Below are 16,743 nucleotides of genomic sequence, written 5' to 3'. Positions count from 1 at the left end.
TGAGAAAACTAAAACCTTAAAAAAAGAAAAAGAAAAGAAAGGTTGTTTTTCATGGAAAACTTAAATATATAAGAGAACAGGAATAATAATATAATGAACTCCTATAATACCCATGGTTGTCTTTTTTAAAATTGAGGCTTTTAAGCCAGTAATTGATAGAAAAAAAGAGTTAGTTGCTCTTTTATAATTTAGTACCTTCAATGAAACACATTCAGGTTTTTAGTTAATTGTGAGTTATGCCTTGCCTTTCTTCAGATATTCAGTCTCACCTTCTATGTAAATGAACATTTGTTATTGAGGCACATGGTATTCTCCCTGTTCACCATTTCTCTGTGCTTTTATTTTAATAAAGTTAGTGGTGTTAGAGAAAATAGCTTGATTATTGCAGCTGTTCCTAGTTTTTATGAAAATTAAAGGTATCTTAATATTGTAAGACTAAAGGAATAAGAAGTTAACTATGTACTCCTTAGTTCTTTGGGTAATTTTACCTTTTTTTTTCCTCTTCTATTTTGCTCTTCCAGTGAGTTTGGGTTATTTACTTAATTTGAATGTGCTTCTTAACAATGGGATCATCAGAAAATCTTATGTCAAAGACTATTTTGGAAGGGAAACTGGGTAAAGAAAAGTAAACAGAAGAAAGAAAAGAAGAAGGCATGCTTCTGAGTGTAAGAACTTAGAAAACAGATAAGGATGGTGTTTTTCATTGGGGAAGAAAAGGCTGTATTGTGTATATGCTTTTCTATATGCAGTGTCAATCTTTTATTTCATTATCTTTTCAGTTTATTCTGGAATAATTTTTTCCCTCCCAGAGGTAGGGTCTCATTCTGTAGTGTAGGCTGGCCTAGAACTCAGAGTAAATCCTCCCACTTCAGCCTCCCAAGTGCTATAGTTAAAGGCATGTACCACCATGCCTGGCTTTATTCTTAAAACTTTTAAAAAAAAAATTTTTTTTTATGTATTTATTTGAGAGCGACAGACACAGAGAGAAGGACAGATAGAGGGAGAGAGAGAGAATGGACGCTCCAGGGCTTCCAGCCTCTGCAAACGAACTCCAGACGTGTGCGCCCCCTTGTGCATCTGGCTAACGTGGGACCTGGGGAACCGAGCCTCAAACCGGGGTCCTTAGGCTTCACAGGCAAGCGCTTAACCACTAAGCCATCTCTCCAGCCCTCTTAAAACTTTTTTGTTTTGTGTTTTTCAAGGTAGGATCTCACTTTAGTACAAGCTGACCTGGAACTCTGTAGTCCCAGGCTGGTCTCGAACTTACAGTAATCCTCCTATACCTGTGCCTCCTGATTGCTGTGATTAAAGGTGTGTGCCACCACGTCCAGCTGGAATATCAAGAAAGCTATTTTTAGAAAAAGATATGCTTTTTCCCCCTGTCCAGTTCTGAAAATTGAACCCAGAGTTCTGTACATGCTAGTCAACTGCTCTCCCATTCAGCTACATCCTAAAAAGCCTACTTTAAAAAAAAAAAGCTTTTGCTTTTGGTATAAATTATAAGAAATGGAAAAGTATAAACTGTATTTTTTCTTTTCTTTTTTTATTTTTGAAAGAGAGAGAAAGAGGGAGAGAGAAAGAGTGGGTGCTCCAGGACCTTCGCAGCCTGCTACGAATTGAACTTCACACGCCTGCACCTCTGTGTGCACATGTGCGACATTGATCACTTGCATCACTGTGCATGTGGCTACATGGGATCTGGAGATTCGAACATGAGTTCTTAGGCTTTGCAGGCAAGCGCCTTAACTACTAAGCCATCTCTCCAGCCCAAGATTTTTTAAAAAATTTATTCAAGAGTGAGAGAATTTGAGAATGAATGTGAATGATATGAATGGGTATGTCAGGGCCTTCCACCACTGCAAGTGAACCCCGGACATGTGCACCATTCTGGTTTTACATGGGTACTGAAGAGTCAAACCCAGGCCTTTAGGCTTTGAAAGCAGGCAATTTTAACTGCTGGGCCATATCTTTAGTCCTGAAATAGAATCATTTTTTAAAAATAATTTATTTATTTACAATGGGGGAGAGAGAAAGGAAGGAAGGGAGGGAGGAAAGGAAAGGAAGGATGGAAGAAAAAAAAAAAAAGGAAAGAGCCGGGCATGGTGGCGCACGCCTTTAATCCCAGCACTCGGGAGGCAGAGGTAAGAGGATTGCTTTGAGTTCGAGGCCACCCTGAGACTCCATAGTGAATTCCAGGTCAGCCTGGACTAGAGTGAGACCCTACCAAAAAAAAAAAAAAAAAAAGGAAAGCAAAGGAAAGGAAAAGACAAGACAGACCGTGCCAGGGCCTCTTGCCATTGCATATGAACTCCAGACACATGTGTCACTTTATTCATCTGGCTTTACGTGAGTACTGGGGAATTGAATCCAAGCTGTCAGGCTTTGTAAGCAAGTGCCTTAACCACTGAGACATCTCTCCAGTGCCCCTGAAGTAGAATCTTATTACTGTAGACTGGGGCCTTAGCAAACAGTAGTAAATATTTTATGTTTTGTGGACCATAAGTTCTCTGTCTCTACTATTCAACTCTGTCTTTTAGCTGGAAAGCAGCCATAAACATGATCATAGCTGAATTTCAGTAAGATTTTATAAAAACAGAAGGTGGGTAAGATTTGGCATCCCCAACTGTAGTTACCATTGCTTGATAGATGATTGTTCTGTAAATGTAGTCAGGATTGAAACTCTGAGAGTTTGAAATGTCTGAAGATAGAGGAGAGGGCTCACAGGTTGAAGGCTCTCGCTTCCAAAGCCTGATGGTCTGGGTTCCATTCTCCAGTACCCATGCAAAGCCAGATGAACAAAGTGAAATATCTTTGTATTTTACAGTAGACTTACTTGTAATGCTTCTTAGGTCTAAATATTTATTCTTGGCTTTTAGGAGGGTTCTTGCTGTTTAAGGCACTTAAAATTTTTTGGTTTTGAAAAAATAGGAAAAAGGGTAATGGAAAAGTGAAGTCCCTTGACCCCCAAATTGATCTTTTGTAAGGGATAAGATAAAATAATCTTGGGATTGAGCATGGTAGTACACATCTTTAATCCCAGCACTCAGGAGGCAGATATAGGAGGATGGTTGTGAATTTGAGGTCAGCCTGGGACTGAGACCCTACCTCAAAAAAACAAAACAAACAACCCCCAAAAACAGCAACAAAGCTGGGTGTATGCCTTTAATCCCAGCACTTGGAAGGCAGAGGTAGGAGGATCATCATGAGTTCAAGACTACCCTGAAAGCACATAGTGAATTCCAGGTTAGCCTGGGCTAGAGTGAGACCCTATCTTGAAAAACCAAAAAACAAACAAACAACAACAACAAAACCCCCCCAAAAGTTTTGGTCTAAGGGATGGTAAGGTACTGTTGAAGGCTAGGCTTGGTAAATACTAATGGTAAATAAATACTAAGTTCTTTGGCTAGGTGTATGCCTTTCAGGTAGAAAAGAAAGGATATAATTTTTAGAGAATGTGAAAAAGCCTACAGTAAACATATTATCATTAGTGAGTTCTCAAAAAAAAAAAATGACCTGATAATCCTTATAACTATAGTTAGGCTCCACATATGTGCACATACCTCTAACTCATCTTTTTTGTTCACACTTTTATTTATTTATTTTTTGGCTTTTCTAGGTAGGGTGTCACTCTAGCCCAGGCTGACCTGGAATTCACTCTGGAGTCTCAGGGTGGCCTTGAACTCATGGCAATCCTCCTACCTCTGCCTCCTGAGTGCTGGGATTAAAGGCGTGCGCTATTGTTCACACTTTTAAACATGAACATATTAATAGGAGTTACCCAAATCTCTGGAAGAAAGCATCTAATATAAAAGGCTGAGACTAAATCAAGAGAGAAAATTGGAGTTTTTTTAGGTTTTTGTAGGGCAGAGAAACAAAGTGATTATTATTATCCTTAACAAAAGAAGACATGATAATCCTGACACAAGAACAAGATAATATTTGAAAGGCAGTGCAGAGGTCAGAAAAACACCAGAAAAATGATCTTCAAAGTACAAACTTTTTAAGTCGGAAGCCAGGCATGGTGGCACATGCCTTTAATCCCAGAGGCAGAGGTAGGAGGATTGCTGTGAGTTTGAGGCCACCCTGAGACTACATAGTGAATTCCAGGTCAGCCTGAGCTAGAATGAAACCCTGCCTCGAAAAACAAACAAACAAACAAAAAAATTAAGCTTGGCGTGGTAGTGCACGCTTTTAATCCCAGCACTCAGGAGGCTTGCTGTCAGTTCAAGTCCAGCCTGAAGTTACAGAGTGCATTCCAAGTTAGCCCAAGCTCAAGTAAGATCCTATTTCAAAAATAAAGAACAAAAATTAAGTTTAAAACTAGATCAGAGTTGAGGATATGGCTCAGCAGTTAAAGGCTTTGCTTGCAAAGCCTGCCAGCCTGGGTTCAGCTTTACAGCACCCATGTAAAGTTGGATAGACATTTGCTTGCAGTAGCAAGACACACATGCACATACATACACGTACGCAGTCAAATTATAAAAAATAAGAGTTAGTTTATCATTGTTTTTTTATCTATTTATTTGCAAGGAGAGAGGGAGTGTGTGCACACGTGTGCATATGCCCATGCATCAGGGCCTCCAGCCACTGCAAATGAACTCCAGATGCATGCACCACTTTGTGTACCTGACTTTACATGGGTACTGAGGAACCAAACCTTTACAGGCAAGTGCCTTAACCACTGAGTCACCTCTCAAGCCCACAAGTGCAGAGATAATGTTATTTTTTTCTTTTTTCTAGTTTTTCAAGGTAGAGTCTTGCTGTAGCCCATGCTGACCTGGAATTCACTATGTAGTGTTAGGGTGGCCTGGAACTCATGGCAGTCCTCCTTAACCTCTGCCTCCTGAATGCTGGGATTAAAGGTGTGTGCCACCACGTCAGCCTTAAAAATTTTTTTTTTCAAATGTATTTTATTTATTTGCAACCAGAGAGATATAGAAGAGAGACCTGCAGCCTGTGCTGATGAACTGCAGGTGCATGCACCACTTTGTGCACCTGGCTTTATGTGGGTACTGGGGAATCAGACCCAGGTTGTTAGGCTTTGTAGGCAAACACCTTAATCACTGAGCCATCTCTCCAACCCTATTTTTTAAAATTTATTTATTCATTTGCAAGGAGAGGGAGAGAATGAGTGCTCTAGGGCCTCTAGCCGCCACAAACGAACTACAGATGCATATGCCACTTTGTGTTTCTGGCTTTACATCGATACTGGGGAATCGAACCTAGGCCCTTAGGCTTTGCAGGCAAGTGCCTTAACCACTAAGCCATGTCTCTAACCTTGTATTTTATTTTAGTGTTTTTATTTTTCAAGGCAGGATCTCACTGACCTGAGTCCCAGGCTGTAGTTCCAGGCTGGCCTTGAACTCAGTGATCCTCCTTCCTGTGCCTCCCAGTGCTGGATTAAAGGTGTATGGTACTTTACCCATTTTATATCAGTCAAAGAAAAAAAAATCATTTTAGATTTTCAGAAAAAGAATCAAATAAAAATGGTGTTTGAATGGATAAAGTATAACATCTAGCTCTCCCCGCTAAAAAAGAATACTGCCATGGGCTGGGAAGATTGCTCAGTGGTTAAAAGTGCTTGCCAGCATGGGTTTGATTCCCCAGTACCCACATAAGGCCAAATGCATAATGTGGTGCATGCATCTGGAGTTTGTTTGCAGTGGCAAAGAGGTCCTGTCACATTCAAGACATACTCTCCTCTCGAACAAACAAACAGACAAATAAAATAAAATAAAATAAAGAATATTCTATAGCCAAAAACAGACTATTACTATAAGAACACTGTTGATAAATATTGCCTTCTCGTTGCTGAGACAAAACACCCAATCAAAAGCAGCTAATGTGAGAGGAAAGCATTTTCTTTGGCTTATAATCCTGAGGGGAAGTTTCATCAAAGTGGAGAAAGCATGGCAGAACAGAGACTGATCATTATATCACAGCAGCTGGGAGGGATTAGCAAGATTGAGTTGGCTAGCTAATGCCCAGTGAATTTGAATACTGAGGAGTAACCCTCAGTAACATACCTCCTTCAGCAAGGCTCCATCTCCCAAATTGTCACCAGGTGGGGATTGAGTATAAGGCTTAATCATAAACACATGAGGCTGTGGAGGACGCTTCACATTCAGACCTCCACAACCACAATGAATTTTTAAAACGTTGATCCAGAAACATTGCCCTCCCTCATAATGACTGCTGCTTTTGTAACCCATAACCCCATGGTGAATACCAGTTACCCACTGAGGCAGGCCTTCAGTGGAATGGGGGCAGGGAAGAGGGATTGGGGTCAATACATGATTTGTCCATACAAACAAAGATTTTAATTAATAAAAACTAAAAAGAATCATAGGTCTAATCCAAAAGTGTGAGGAAAAGTGCTTAATAAAGTGAACAAATGCACACACATTGACATTGAACACCATTTTTATGATGTAAGAACAAACAAAATGAATCCATGGTAATACAAATAAGTACAGGGGATGCAGGTGTAAGTAGAAAGGGATTGGCTAGAAAAAGAGCATAAGGAATTTTCTGGAGTGAAAGAAAGTTTCTTGATCTTGATTATAGTATAGATTTTATCCATTTAGTTGTCTACTTAAAGGATCTGTGTGTTATTGCATGTAACTTTGGCAATAAATTAAATAACTTTTAAGGAGATTTTGGGCTTTCTCACCACTGACAAATAGTCAGAAAATAAGTTACTTTGTTAGTAATTCTAAAGGGAAAGTCCACAAGTCTTTTTCAACCAATTGCAACTTAATGTGAACATAGACTAATGATAATTTGTGATATTCAGGGCTTCAAATATTTTGCTACCCATACTCCTTTCTCAGGAAGCTACTACAAGTTACATGCCACCAAAATGAAGACGTAGATGAAGAATACTAGAATCTAGGACAAGAGAGACGAGGAGGGTCTCCAGTGTAGTGTGAAGAAGGAGCTCAAGATGACAAGCTGCCCAGTAGGCCTAGAGAGCAGCCTTGAGACAGAGCAGGCTGGAAGACTTGGAGAGAAGTCTTCGAGAAGACAGTTATATCCAGTATGTGTAAACATACTGGCAGAAGTTTTATGAAACTAGGGAGAGTGAGTTGAATCAGAAATCAAAACTAAACAGAACAAAGAATCACCTCAGGCACATAGTCATAATAATGCAAACATTGAAAATTACTATTAACTAAAATAGTGACTTAATTATGAGAAAATGAAGGAGATATACAATGTTTGAGGTGGGAACAAGAAATGCCAAGTAGTAAAGTCCTGATTTTTTTTCCATAGTAGAAATTATATAATGCCTACAACTAAGAAGTAGCATTATATAGAAAAGTTAGTTTCTAGAAAATTAGAAAATGTGCACAGAAGGATGGACTTCTGTTTCTTGTACTATTTGCCAAAATGAATTGACTAAATTATATATAACTTTAACTCTGATTCAAGTATCAAAATATTAGAATACAAAAATTGACAGGAAAAAAGAATTTGGAAATAGAAAACAAGATGTTGTGGTTTTCGTTGGCTCATGATTTTATAAGATACCCTTTTTCTGTTTCACATTCAAATTTTCTACTGTGAACTTCGATTGCATTTGTAGTCAGGAGGGAAAAATAGCAGTTAGAAATCTTATTATTTCTTGTAGCAGGGCTAAGGTGAATATATAAATATAATACATTCATATGCTAATATTGGTGTTCAAAAGGGACCCCCCACCCTGTGGGGTGAGAGGATTAATTTTGATACAGTTAATACCAGTTAGGAGAAAGAAATACAAGAGACTCCTATAGAAATTATGTTAACTATTAGAAAGTGTCTAGAAACATACCTTCAACTTTGTCTTCATTTCAAACCTCCTTTATGGAATTTTTTTTTAAAGTTTGAGTATAGTAGTATATATAACATTGAATTGTAGAAGTAGAATGATGCATATTTTTTGTCATTTAAAGAAATATTTGAAAGTGTCAGAAATGTTTTTAAGCTATTATATCTACTGCTTTTATATTAAGCTTTCCATTTTTCTTTTAACAGAAAAACAGGAGAAGGAAATTGACATCTATGCTAACCTCTCTGATGAAAAGGCTTTCGTGTTTTCAGTCGCCTTGGCAGAAATAAATAGGAAAATTATCAATCAAAGACTTATTCTCTGATATTTGTCTACAAAATCTGTTGAACCGTTCTTCAAGATTACATCTACAAATTCTCAAACAGTTGTGGACTCTCAGGAGCATCTGACTGTTATAAGGAAGGGCTGTTGATTGCTTTTGTTCCTTCTGTCATTTAGCCTGTGCCACACTTTGTGAGCAAAGCTGTAGGCTTGGACTGTGCTTGGATTTCCTTGTTTGTCAAGGAGTATTGCCAGTGTTTTGGGATATAATTAATTATATTTACCAAACAAAACCAGAAGAAAACAAACCAGCTGGATGGATGTTAAAGAATAAAAAGGGGTAGGGATAAGGGAAGGGTGGAAATACGAAAACTAACGAAGTAAAAGTAAAATGCTTCATAGTTTTCAGTTTTGTTACCAGAGATGCAATATTTTAAATACTGTCACAGAGTGACTTTTAAATATATATATATGTGTATATATATATGTACATATATATATACACATATATTTCAGATTTTCAGCACTAGCAGATTACATATATATGATTCATTTACTTTTCATAAATTGGCACTTGATATTTTATTGATGAGGAATTAAGAATATAGTCTGTAAATGATGTTTTCAGTTGATTTTTTTTGGCCACTGTTTTTATGATTTAAGGTAGGAGTTAAATTTTCAGAAATATTTTCTAGATGGTTTGAAAATTTGGGTGCTTTATAAGAATTACATTTTAAGGAGATATCATACATCAGATATAAATACCTTGTTTTATTGAATGTTTTATTTATTAGTTAAAAATTTTGCTGTCAAGATGGTGCCTATTAACCTAAACACAAGATATATTTATTACAGGCATATATTTCTTAGCCACTTATAAGCAGTAAGGTTTTATCTGAATGGATGTTCATTTATATATATCCTGGTAATTATTTAAACTGTTACTTAATCTCCCCCTGGAAAAAAAATAAATCTTAATATTAAAAGTAGATTAGTATGGTATAGCTGCTTGTCTTAGTGAAATTTGTAAGATATATTTCTGTCTTAATTTTTCTAGTGTTATTCCTTATAATTTATTTCATGCTTTTAAGTACTTTTGCACTTTGACATGGCAGTTTAATGATCAATGTATTCAACTTTGTTAATAACTTTTTTTCTGTTTGTTTGTTTGTTTGTTTCTCCTGCTCCAATCTGTATGGAATTCCCACAGCCTTCTTAGGGAATTTAGCCATTAGACTTTTGACCTGGTTAAGGTAATCTCCCTCTGTTTTGGGGGGATTTTTTTGTATGTATTTGTTTATTTTTAATTACGACATAGAAACTTGTACATATTCATGGGCACAGGGTAGTTGGGGTATTAAATATTTAAAGTTTTAATAGCTATTTTGAAATGTATAATTGTCAGTTATAGTTCCCTTCCAGTTTCAGTAGTAACATTGTCAGTTTCATTCTGTCACCTCTCCAAAGAAGATAGATCTGCATTTTTTTCTCCTTGATATAAATTGACAGCTGACAGAGGGAGCTTGAGAGATTCTTTAGATGGATATAGAATTTTCTTCAGATGTCTTTCCTCTTCTCTGTCTCTCTTATCTCTCCCCATTTCCTCCTCTTTTTGAGGCAAGGTCTCCCTATGTAAGGTAGCTCCGGCTTTTTCAGCATCTTCTTGAATATTGGGATTATACCAAGTGCTGGGATTACAGGTGTGTATCATGTCTGGCTTCCTTTTCTATTAATTGCCATATATACCTGCAGATACTACTATAGTTACATGCATTTTAATCTCTTAATAATAAACACATAATAAAAGGTTCCAAATAATACAATTCTGTCTCTGAAGCATACTACATAAAAACTATATATATATATGGTTGTTTTTTTTTTTTTTGAGAGTGAGAGACAGAGAGAGAGAGAGAGAAAGAATGGGTGTGCCAGGGCCTTTCAGTCACTGTGAATGAACTCCAGTCGTGTGCACCCCCTTTGGGCATGATGACATTGCACGCTTGCATCACTGTTGCATCTGGCTGTACATGGGATCTGGAGGATTCAAACTGGAGTTCTTAGGCCGCCTCGCTGGCAAGCACCTTAACCACTAAGCCATCTCTCCAGCTCCCTGAAAATTATTTTGATTTCTTTTTTTTGGGTTTTGACTAAGAAAGCTTAAAACTAATATTTATAAATCCTTGTACATACATACATACATATGCCCTCATAAAAAGCAAAACTGGGGGCTGGTTAAAGGCACTTGCTTGCAAAGCCTGAAGGCCCAGGCTTGATTCTTTATTGTTCATGTAAAGCCAGATGCATAAAGTGACATATGCATTTGGAGTTCATTTGCAGTGGCAGAAGGCTCTAGAGTGTGCCCATATTCTCTCTGCTTGCAGCTAAATAAATAATAATAATAAAAACAAAGCCTGAGAAAATGGCTCAACAAGGTGCTTGGTTTTAAAAACTATTTTATATTTATTTATTTATTTGACAGAGAAAGAGGGAAAGAGAACACTGTGTGTGTGTGTGTGTGTGTGTGAGAGAGAGAGAGAGAGAGAGAGAGAGAGAGAGAGAGAGAGAGAGAGAAGAAGGAAGGAAGGAAGGAAGGAAGGAAGGAAGGATGAATGAATGAATATGGGCATGCCAGGGCCTCCAGCCACTGCAAACAAACTCCACATGCATCTTGTTAACATGGGTCCTGGGGAATTGAACCTGGGTCTTTTGGCGTTGCAGACAAACGCCTTAACTGCTAAGCCATCCCTCCAACCCAAGGTGCTTGATTTTAAAGCTTGTCAGTCCACTTATAATTCCTAAGCCACCCACATAAGCTGGCTGTTTGCTGTGGGAAGAGGCCCAGGTATGCAAATAATGTGTACAAATATACAAAATAATTTTGTTCGGCAAGCCCAACAGAAACAGACTGACCTTTTTAATTTATGTTTTACTTTTGTAATAGAATTGGCTCGTCTGGGCCTCCAGACACTACAATTGAGCTCCAGATGTGTGCGCCACCTTGTGTTCATAGGCGACCTTGTGTGCTTGCGTCACTGTCCATCTGGCTTATGTGGGCTCTGGAGAGTCAAACATGGGTCCGTAGGCTTTGCAGCCAAGCACTTTAACTGCTAAGCTAAGCCATCTCTCCAGACCTTGACAATTTTCTTTTTTTACTATTTGTTTATGTGTGTATGCATGTGTGCATTATGGCTCCAGAAATGTACCACTTTTGCCTCTGGCCTTAACCTGGGTACTGAGGAATTGAACCAAGACTGGCAGGCTTTGCAAGCATGTACCTTTAACTGCTACGCCGTCTTTCTAGTCCTCTAAAGAACTATTGCTTTTAGAGTTCATTCATTTAAAACTGAATATTTTTAGAGAAAAGTCCTTAAAATTTTACTGGAGCCAGGCCTTGTGTATGCCTTTAATCCCAGCATTTAGGAGGCAGACGTAGGAGTGATTGCTATCAATTTGAGTCCAGTCTGGGGCTACAGAGTGAGTTCCAGGTCATCCTGGGCTACTGTGAGACCCTACCTCAAAAAAAAAACCCAAATAATAAAATTTTACTGGATATAGTAAAGGAGGGTACTGACCTGAGGTTGCCATGTTGAAAAGTAATTATTTAAGCACTCAATAATGTTAAATTGTTGAGTTATTTAAAAATTTCTTTGGCAGAGAAGCAAATTGGATTTTCCCTGTTTACAATGTAACTCATTTAGTCCATTTCTTTAAACCTTGTATTCTCTGGTACTTAATATTTGTAAGCTACCTTCTTATAAAGCTAATAAATTTAATTTGCCAATGTGTGTCATAATGGTCCCAGAAAATATTTTTATCTCTAGTGTTGAAGAAACCTCTCTTGTCAGCAAATATCCTAAGGGCTTTTTAATTACTTAATCCCAAATTTTCTCCTGTTCTCTTTTGTGTAAATGATATGATTATTTAGGATTTTCTGAAATGGATCAATGATTAGATTATGTTTAAGACATTTTCAAATGTGAGCAAGATTATATAAAAGTAATTTGGAAGCCAGACGTTGTGGTGCACACCTTTAATCCTAGCACTCGGGAGGCAGAGGTAGGAGGATCGCCTTGAGTTCAAGGCCTCTCTGAGGCTACATAGTGAGTTCCAGATCATCCTGGGCCAGAGTGAAACCCTACCTCGAAAAAAACAAACAAACAACAACAAAAAGTAATTTGGAGATGGCCAGGTGTGGTGGTGCATGTCTTTAATCCTGGCACTTGGAAGGCAGAGGTGGTAGGATCACCGTGAATTCAAGGCCACCCTGAGACTACATAATGACTTCCAGGTCAGCCGGGACTAGGGTGAAACCCTATCTCGAAAAACAAAACACAAAGCAATTTGGAGGTAAGCTAAACTATACAAATTTGTACTCTCCCCAACTCTGTGGTATTCCAAAATATTTGGGGGAGTAATTTAATGCTTGAGGTTTGATTTTGTTCTTGATCAGTTTTTTAAAAATATTTTGTTTTCAAGCAGAGAGAGAAAGGGAGAGAATATGGATATGGCAGGGTCTTTAGCCACTTCAAATGAACTCCACACACATGCGCTACTTCAGCATCTGGCTTTATGTGGGTACTAGGAAATCGGACCCTGGACCTTTGGCTTTTTAGACAAGCTCCTTAACTGTTAAGCCAATTCTCTGGCCCTTTTTAGTAGGTCTCCCCCCTTCTCTTTTTATTTTATTTTTCTTTATTTATTTGAGGGTGAGAGAGAGAGAATGAGAATGGGCATGCCAGTGCCTCCAGCCACTGCAAACTCCAGATGCATGTACCCCCTTGTGCATCTGGCTTACGTGGGTCCTGGGGAATTGAACCTGGGTCGTTCGGCTTTGCAAGCAAGTGCCTAAATCACTAAGACATTTTTTCCAGCTTTTTCTTTCTTTTTTTGGTTTTATGAGGTAGGGTCTCACTCTAGCTCAGGCTGACCTGGTATTCACTATGGAATTCACAGTGATCCTACCTCTGCCACCCAAGTGCTGGGATTAAAGGCGTGCACCACCACACCCGACTTCCAGCTTTCTTTTCTTATTTTTGAGGTAGGGTGTCAATCTAGCTCAGGCTGACCTGGAATTCGCTGTGTAGTCTCTGGGTGGTCTTGAACTCAGAGTGATCCTCCTACCTCTGCCTCCTGAGTGCTGGGATTAAAGGCATGCACAACTACGCCCAGCTAATTACCAGTTTTCAGTGAAATTTGTTTTTTTCTTCCGTATGTATTGGCATGATGTTAAGTAGGTGATCTTCCTACCTATGCCTCCCAATTGCTGAGATTAAAGGTGTACACTACTATACCCGGCTAGTGTGTGTTTTTATACTTATTGTTTTCTAGTTCTTTCCTGCTACTTTATGCATTCATTATAGTTTGAATACTAAATGTCCATTGTCAAAGAATGCAAGTGTAATAACAAGTATTCTAGTTTACAAAGCTGACTTTTCATTATTAAGAGTATGGTAGCCAGGCATGGTGGTGCACGCCTTTAATCCCAGCACTCAGGAGGCAGAGGTAGGAAGATCACCATGAGTTTGAGGCCACCCTGAGGCTACATAGTGAATTCCAGGTCAGCCTGGGCTAGAGTGAGACCCTATCTTGAAAAACACACAAAAAGTATGATAAAGGCACTAGGCTAGACCGGAATAATCCCTTTTTTACTATGTCAGAAATTTTACTTTAGTATTCATCTTCTAATTAAGAGGTTTGTTTTGTTATTTTGATCAATTTGTGTCCTTTTTCCCTTTGTACATGTTGAAATGGATTGATGGGAGAAAAACCTTGCGTTAATTACTTGCAGGGAGAAAAACACCCAGTTTTACACCACTAAGTAGGGTATTAGCCATAGTTGGTTTTGTAGAAACTGCAAACAAACTTCAGATGCATGTGCCCCCTTGTGCATCTGGCTTATGTGGGTCCTGGAGAGTCGAACTGGGATCCTTTGGCTTTGCAGGCAAGTGCTTTAACCACTAAGCCATCTCTCCAGCCCTAAAAAAACAAAATTTTATTTATTTGCGCATGTGTATGTATGTATATGAGAGTGCTAGGGTCTCTTGCCAAGGTCATCCAGCTTCATATGGTGCTGAGGATTTGAACTAGGTTTCCAGTTCAGCATGGCAGGCTTTGTGAGCCATTGTCTTTACCTGCTGAGCCTTCTCTGCAGCTCCTTAGCTTAAAAAAAAATCATTTGAGAGAGTGAGAAAGAATGGATGCCAGAGCCTCTAGCCTCTGCGCATCTGGCTTTTTGTGGGTCCTGGGGAATTGAACCTGGGTCCTTCGGCTTTGCAGGCAAATGCCTGAACTGCTAAGCTATCTCTGTAGCCCTGCCCCTTAACTTTTAATTGAGTTTTCATACATGTGCATAATGCATTTTGAACACATTTTCCTCCCATTACTTACTCTTGTCCCCTTCCTCAGTCTCTTTCCCATTGTACCCTTCTAACTAATCCTTCCAAATGTCTTGTGTACGTTTTTTAAAAATAGTTTTTAAAAAATATTACTAAAATTTGAGAGAGAGAGGGAAAGAGAGAGAGGATGGATGCACCAGAGCCTCCAGCTGCTCCAAACGAACTCCAGAGTCATATATTACCACTTTATGCATATGGCCTGCGTGGGTCCTGGTGAATTGAATCCAGGTCATTAGGCTTTGTATACAAGCACCTTAACCTCTAAGCCGTCTCCCCAGCCCTCATGTCAGCTTTATCATGAATAGATGGTGAGAAGTATCTCATTCTGTATTTATTAAGAGAAAGAGAAAAAAAGAATTGGCACAACCAGGGCTTCTTGCAAACAGATTCAAGATGCCTGCACATTTTTGTGCATCTGGCTTTTGTAGGCACTAGGGAGTTGAACCTGGGCCATCAGGTTTTGCTGCAAGGAAGTACCTTTAACCACTGAGCTATGTCTCCAGCACTCTGTTCTGTTTTCTGAAAGAGACTCTGTTAAGTTGTACTGTTGCTTAATTATTTGGCAAAATTTACCAGTGAAGACATAAGAGCCTTGAGATTTCTTTGAGAGGAATTGTACTATGAACTAAATTTATTTCCTAGTTACTGAAAAACTTATGTGATCTGTTCCTGTTTGGATGAGTTTAAATTTTAAAGAATTTAATCTGTTGAATTTATTTGTTTGTGTTCATTTAATTGGATTATTTCTGTGACCATTTCATGTGTTCAGCACAGTGGTCCTCCCTTCTTTCTGCCTTTTCTCTCCCTTCTCCCCCCTCCCCTTCCCAAATAAAGTCGTACTTCTTTGGAGATAAAGATTTTAATTCAGGAAAACATACTCATGCAATCTTGAAAATGTTCTTTAGCCCTTCAGACGTTAATATTCAGTATTTTCAATGTAAAGTTTTGTTGTAATTTCATCCTTGTTCAACTTAGAATATTTTTCTAATTTTTCTTTATACTCTAATTCTAGTTGTCTTAAAAAAGTTTAAGTTTTAAAAGAAACTTTTTATTTACAATTTCCATAAATATAGACAATACCATTATCATAGTCCCCTTCCACCAACTTTCCCTATTCCCCCTCCGCTGCATCCTTTCTTTCTAGCTAGTCTGTCTTCTCCTATTGTATATGGGTCTTGTGTAGGCCACCTCAGGAATTCTCATGTATATGTAGGTCACTTTGTGTCTGGAAGACAGTATTGTAAGCAGTCCTCCCCTTCCTTTGGCACTTAACATTCTTTTTACTACCTCTTCCACAATGGTTCCTGAGCCTTGGAAGGTGTGATAGAGATGTCTCACTTAGTGCTGAACACTCCTATCACTTCCTCTGAGAACTTTGGTGAGTTGTGGTTTACCCCAGTGATCACTGCCAGCTGAAAAGATAAGCTTCTCTATCCAAAGGTGAGACTAGCATGAATAAATGGGCACAAATAGAGGGCAGTTTGGTGGGTATAATATATGCATTTAGCCAGAGAGCAGCAGTAGTTTAAAAGGACAAACTTGAACTATGATCTTTTGCTACTGTGTTTGAGACCGGATCTCTTTCCTCTGAGAATGAATGTTAGTCTAGCTGGCCTGTGAGCTTTGGATTGTCTTGACTCTGCCTCCCATTGTCTTAGGTGCATTGGTATCGCAGATGCATGTGCCACTTTAAGTCTTTTGTCTTTTTTTTTGGAGGTAAGGTCTTGCTCGAGCCCAGGCTGACCTGGAACTCACAGCGATCCTCCTACTCCACCTTTCAAGTGCTAGCATTAAAGGTATGCATTACCACACCTAGCCTAAGTCTGGTTTTATGTGGGTGCTGGGGAGTAGAACCTGAGAAGGCAGGCTTTGCAAACAAGTGCCTGTAATCACTGAACTGGCCCTGCAGCTCTGTTGTGATTTAAAAAAAAAAAATTTTTTTTTGTTTTATTTATTTATTTGAGAGCGACAGAGAGAGAAAGAGGCAGAGAGAGAGAGAGGGAGGGAGAGGGAGAGAGAATGGGTGCTCCAGGGCCTCCAGCCACTGCAAACGAACTCCAGACGCGTGCACTCCCCTGTGCATCTGGCTAACGTGGGTCTTGGGGAACTGAGCCTCAAACCAGGGTCCTTAGGTTTCACAGGCAAGCGCTTAACCACTAAGCCATCTGTCCAGCCCCTGTGTTGTGATTTTGACACTTATCTCTTTGTACACTTTTTGTTAATGTTTATTCTTGGAATTGTCATAAACATGTT

General features: G+C 38.9%; 1 protein-coding gene across 3 annotated transcripts in view; it reads left to right on the top strand.

The window, feature by feature from the left end:
* Nucleotides 1-9,918, top strand: part of C1H16orf87 (chromosome 1 C16orf87 homolog) — a 37,839-nt gene extending 27,921 nt beyond the window's left edge. For 2 of the 3 annotated variants that reach the window (XM_045142200.1, XM_045142198.1), the window contains one exon: nucleotides 8,020-9,918. In XM_045142200.1, coding sequence (XP_044998135.1) covers nucleotides 8,020-8,138 — 119 coding nt within the window. In that variant the 3' untranslated portion in view covers nucleotides 8,139-9,918. Of the gene's footprint in view, nucleotides 1-521; nucleotides 666-8,019 lie in introns of those variants that run through there. The other variant, XM_045142199.1, reaches the window with a different exon arrangement.
* Nucleotides 9,919-16,743: the final 6,825 nt, after the last annotated feature.

The sequence above is a fragment of the Jaculus jaculus genome, chromosome 1 (genome assembly GCF_020740685.1).
Source record: "Jaculus jaculus isolate mJacJac1 chromosome 1, mJacJac1.mat.Y.cur, whole genome shotgun sequence".
In the NCBI taxonomy this organism is placed as follows: domain Eukaryota; kingdom Metazoa; phylum Chordata; class Mammalia; order Rodentia; family Dipodidae; genus Jaculus; species Jaculus jaculus.
The sequence above is the reverse complement of the archived record's forward strand: the minus strand, read 5'-3'. Positions and strand labels throughout refer to the sequence as shown.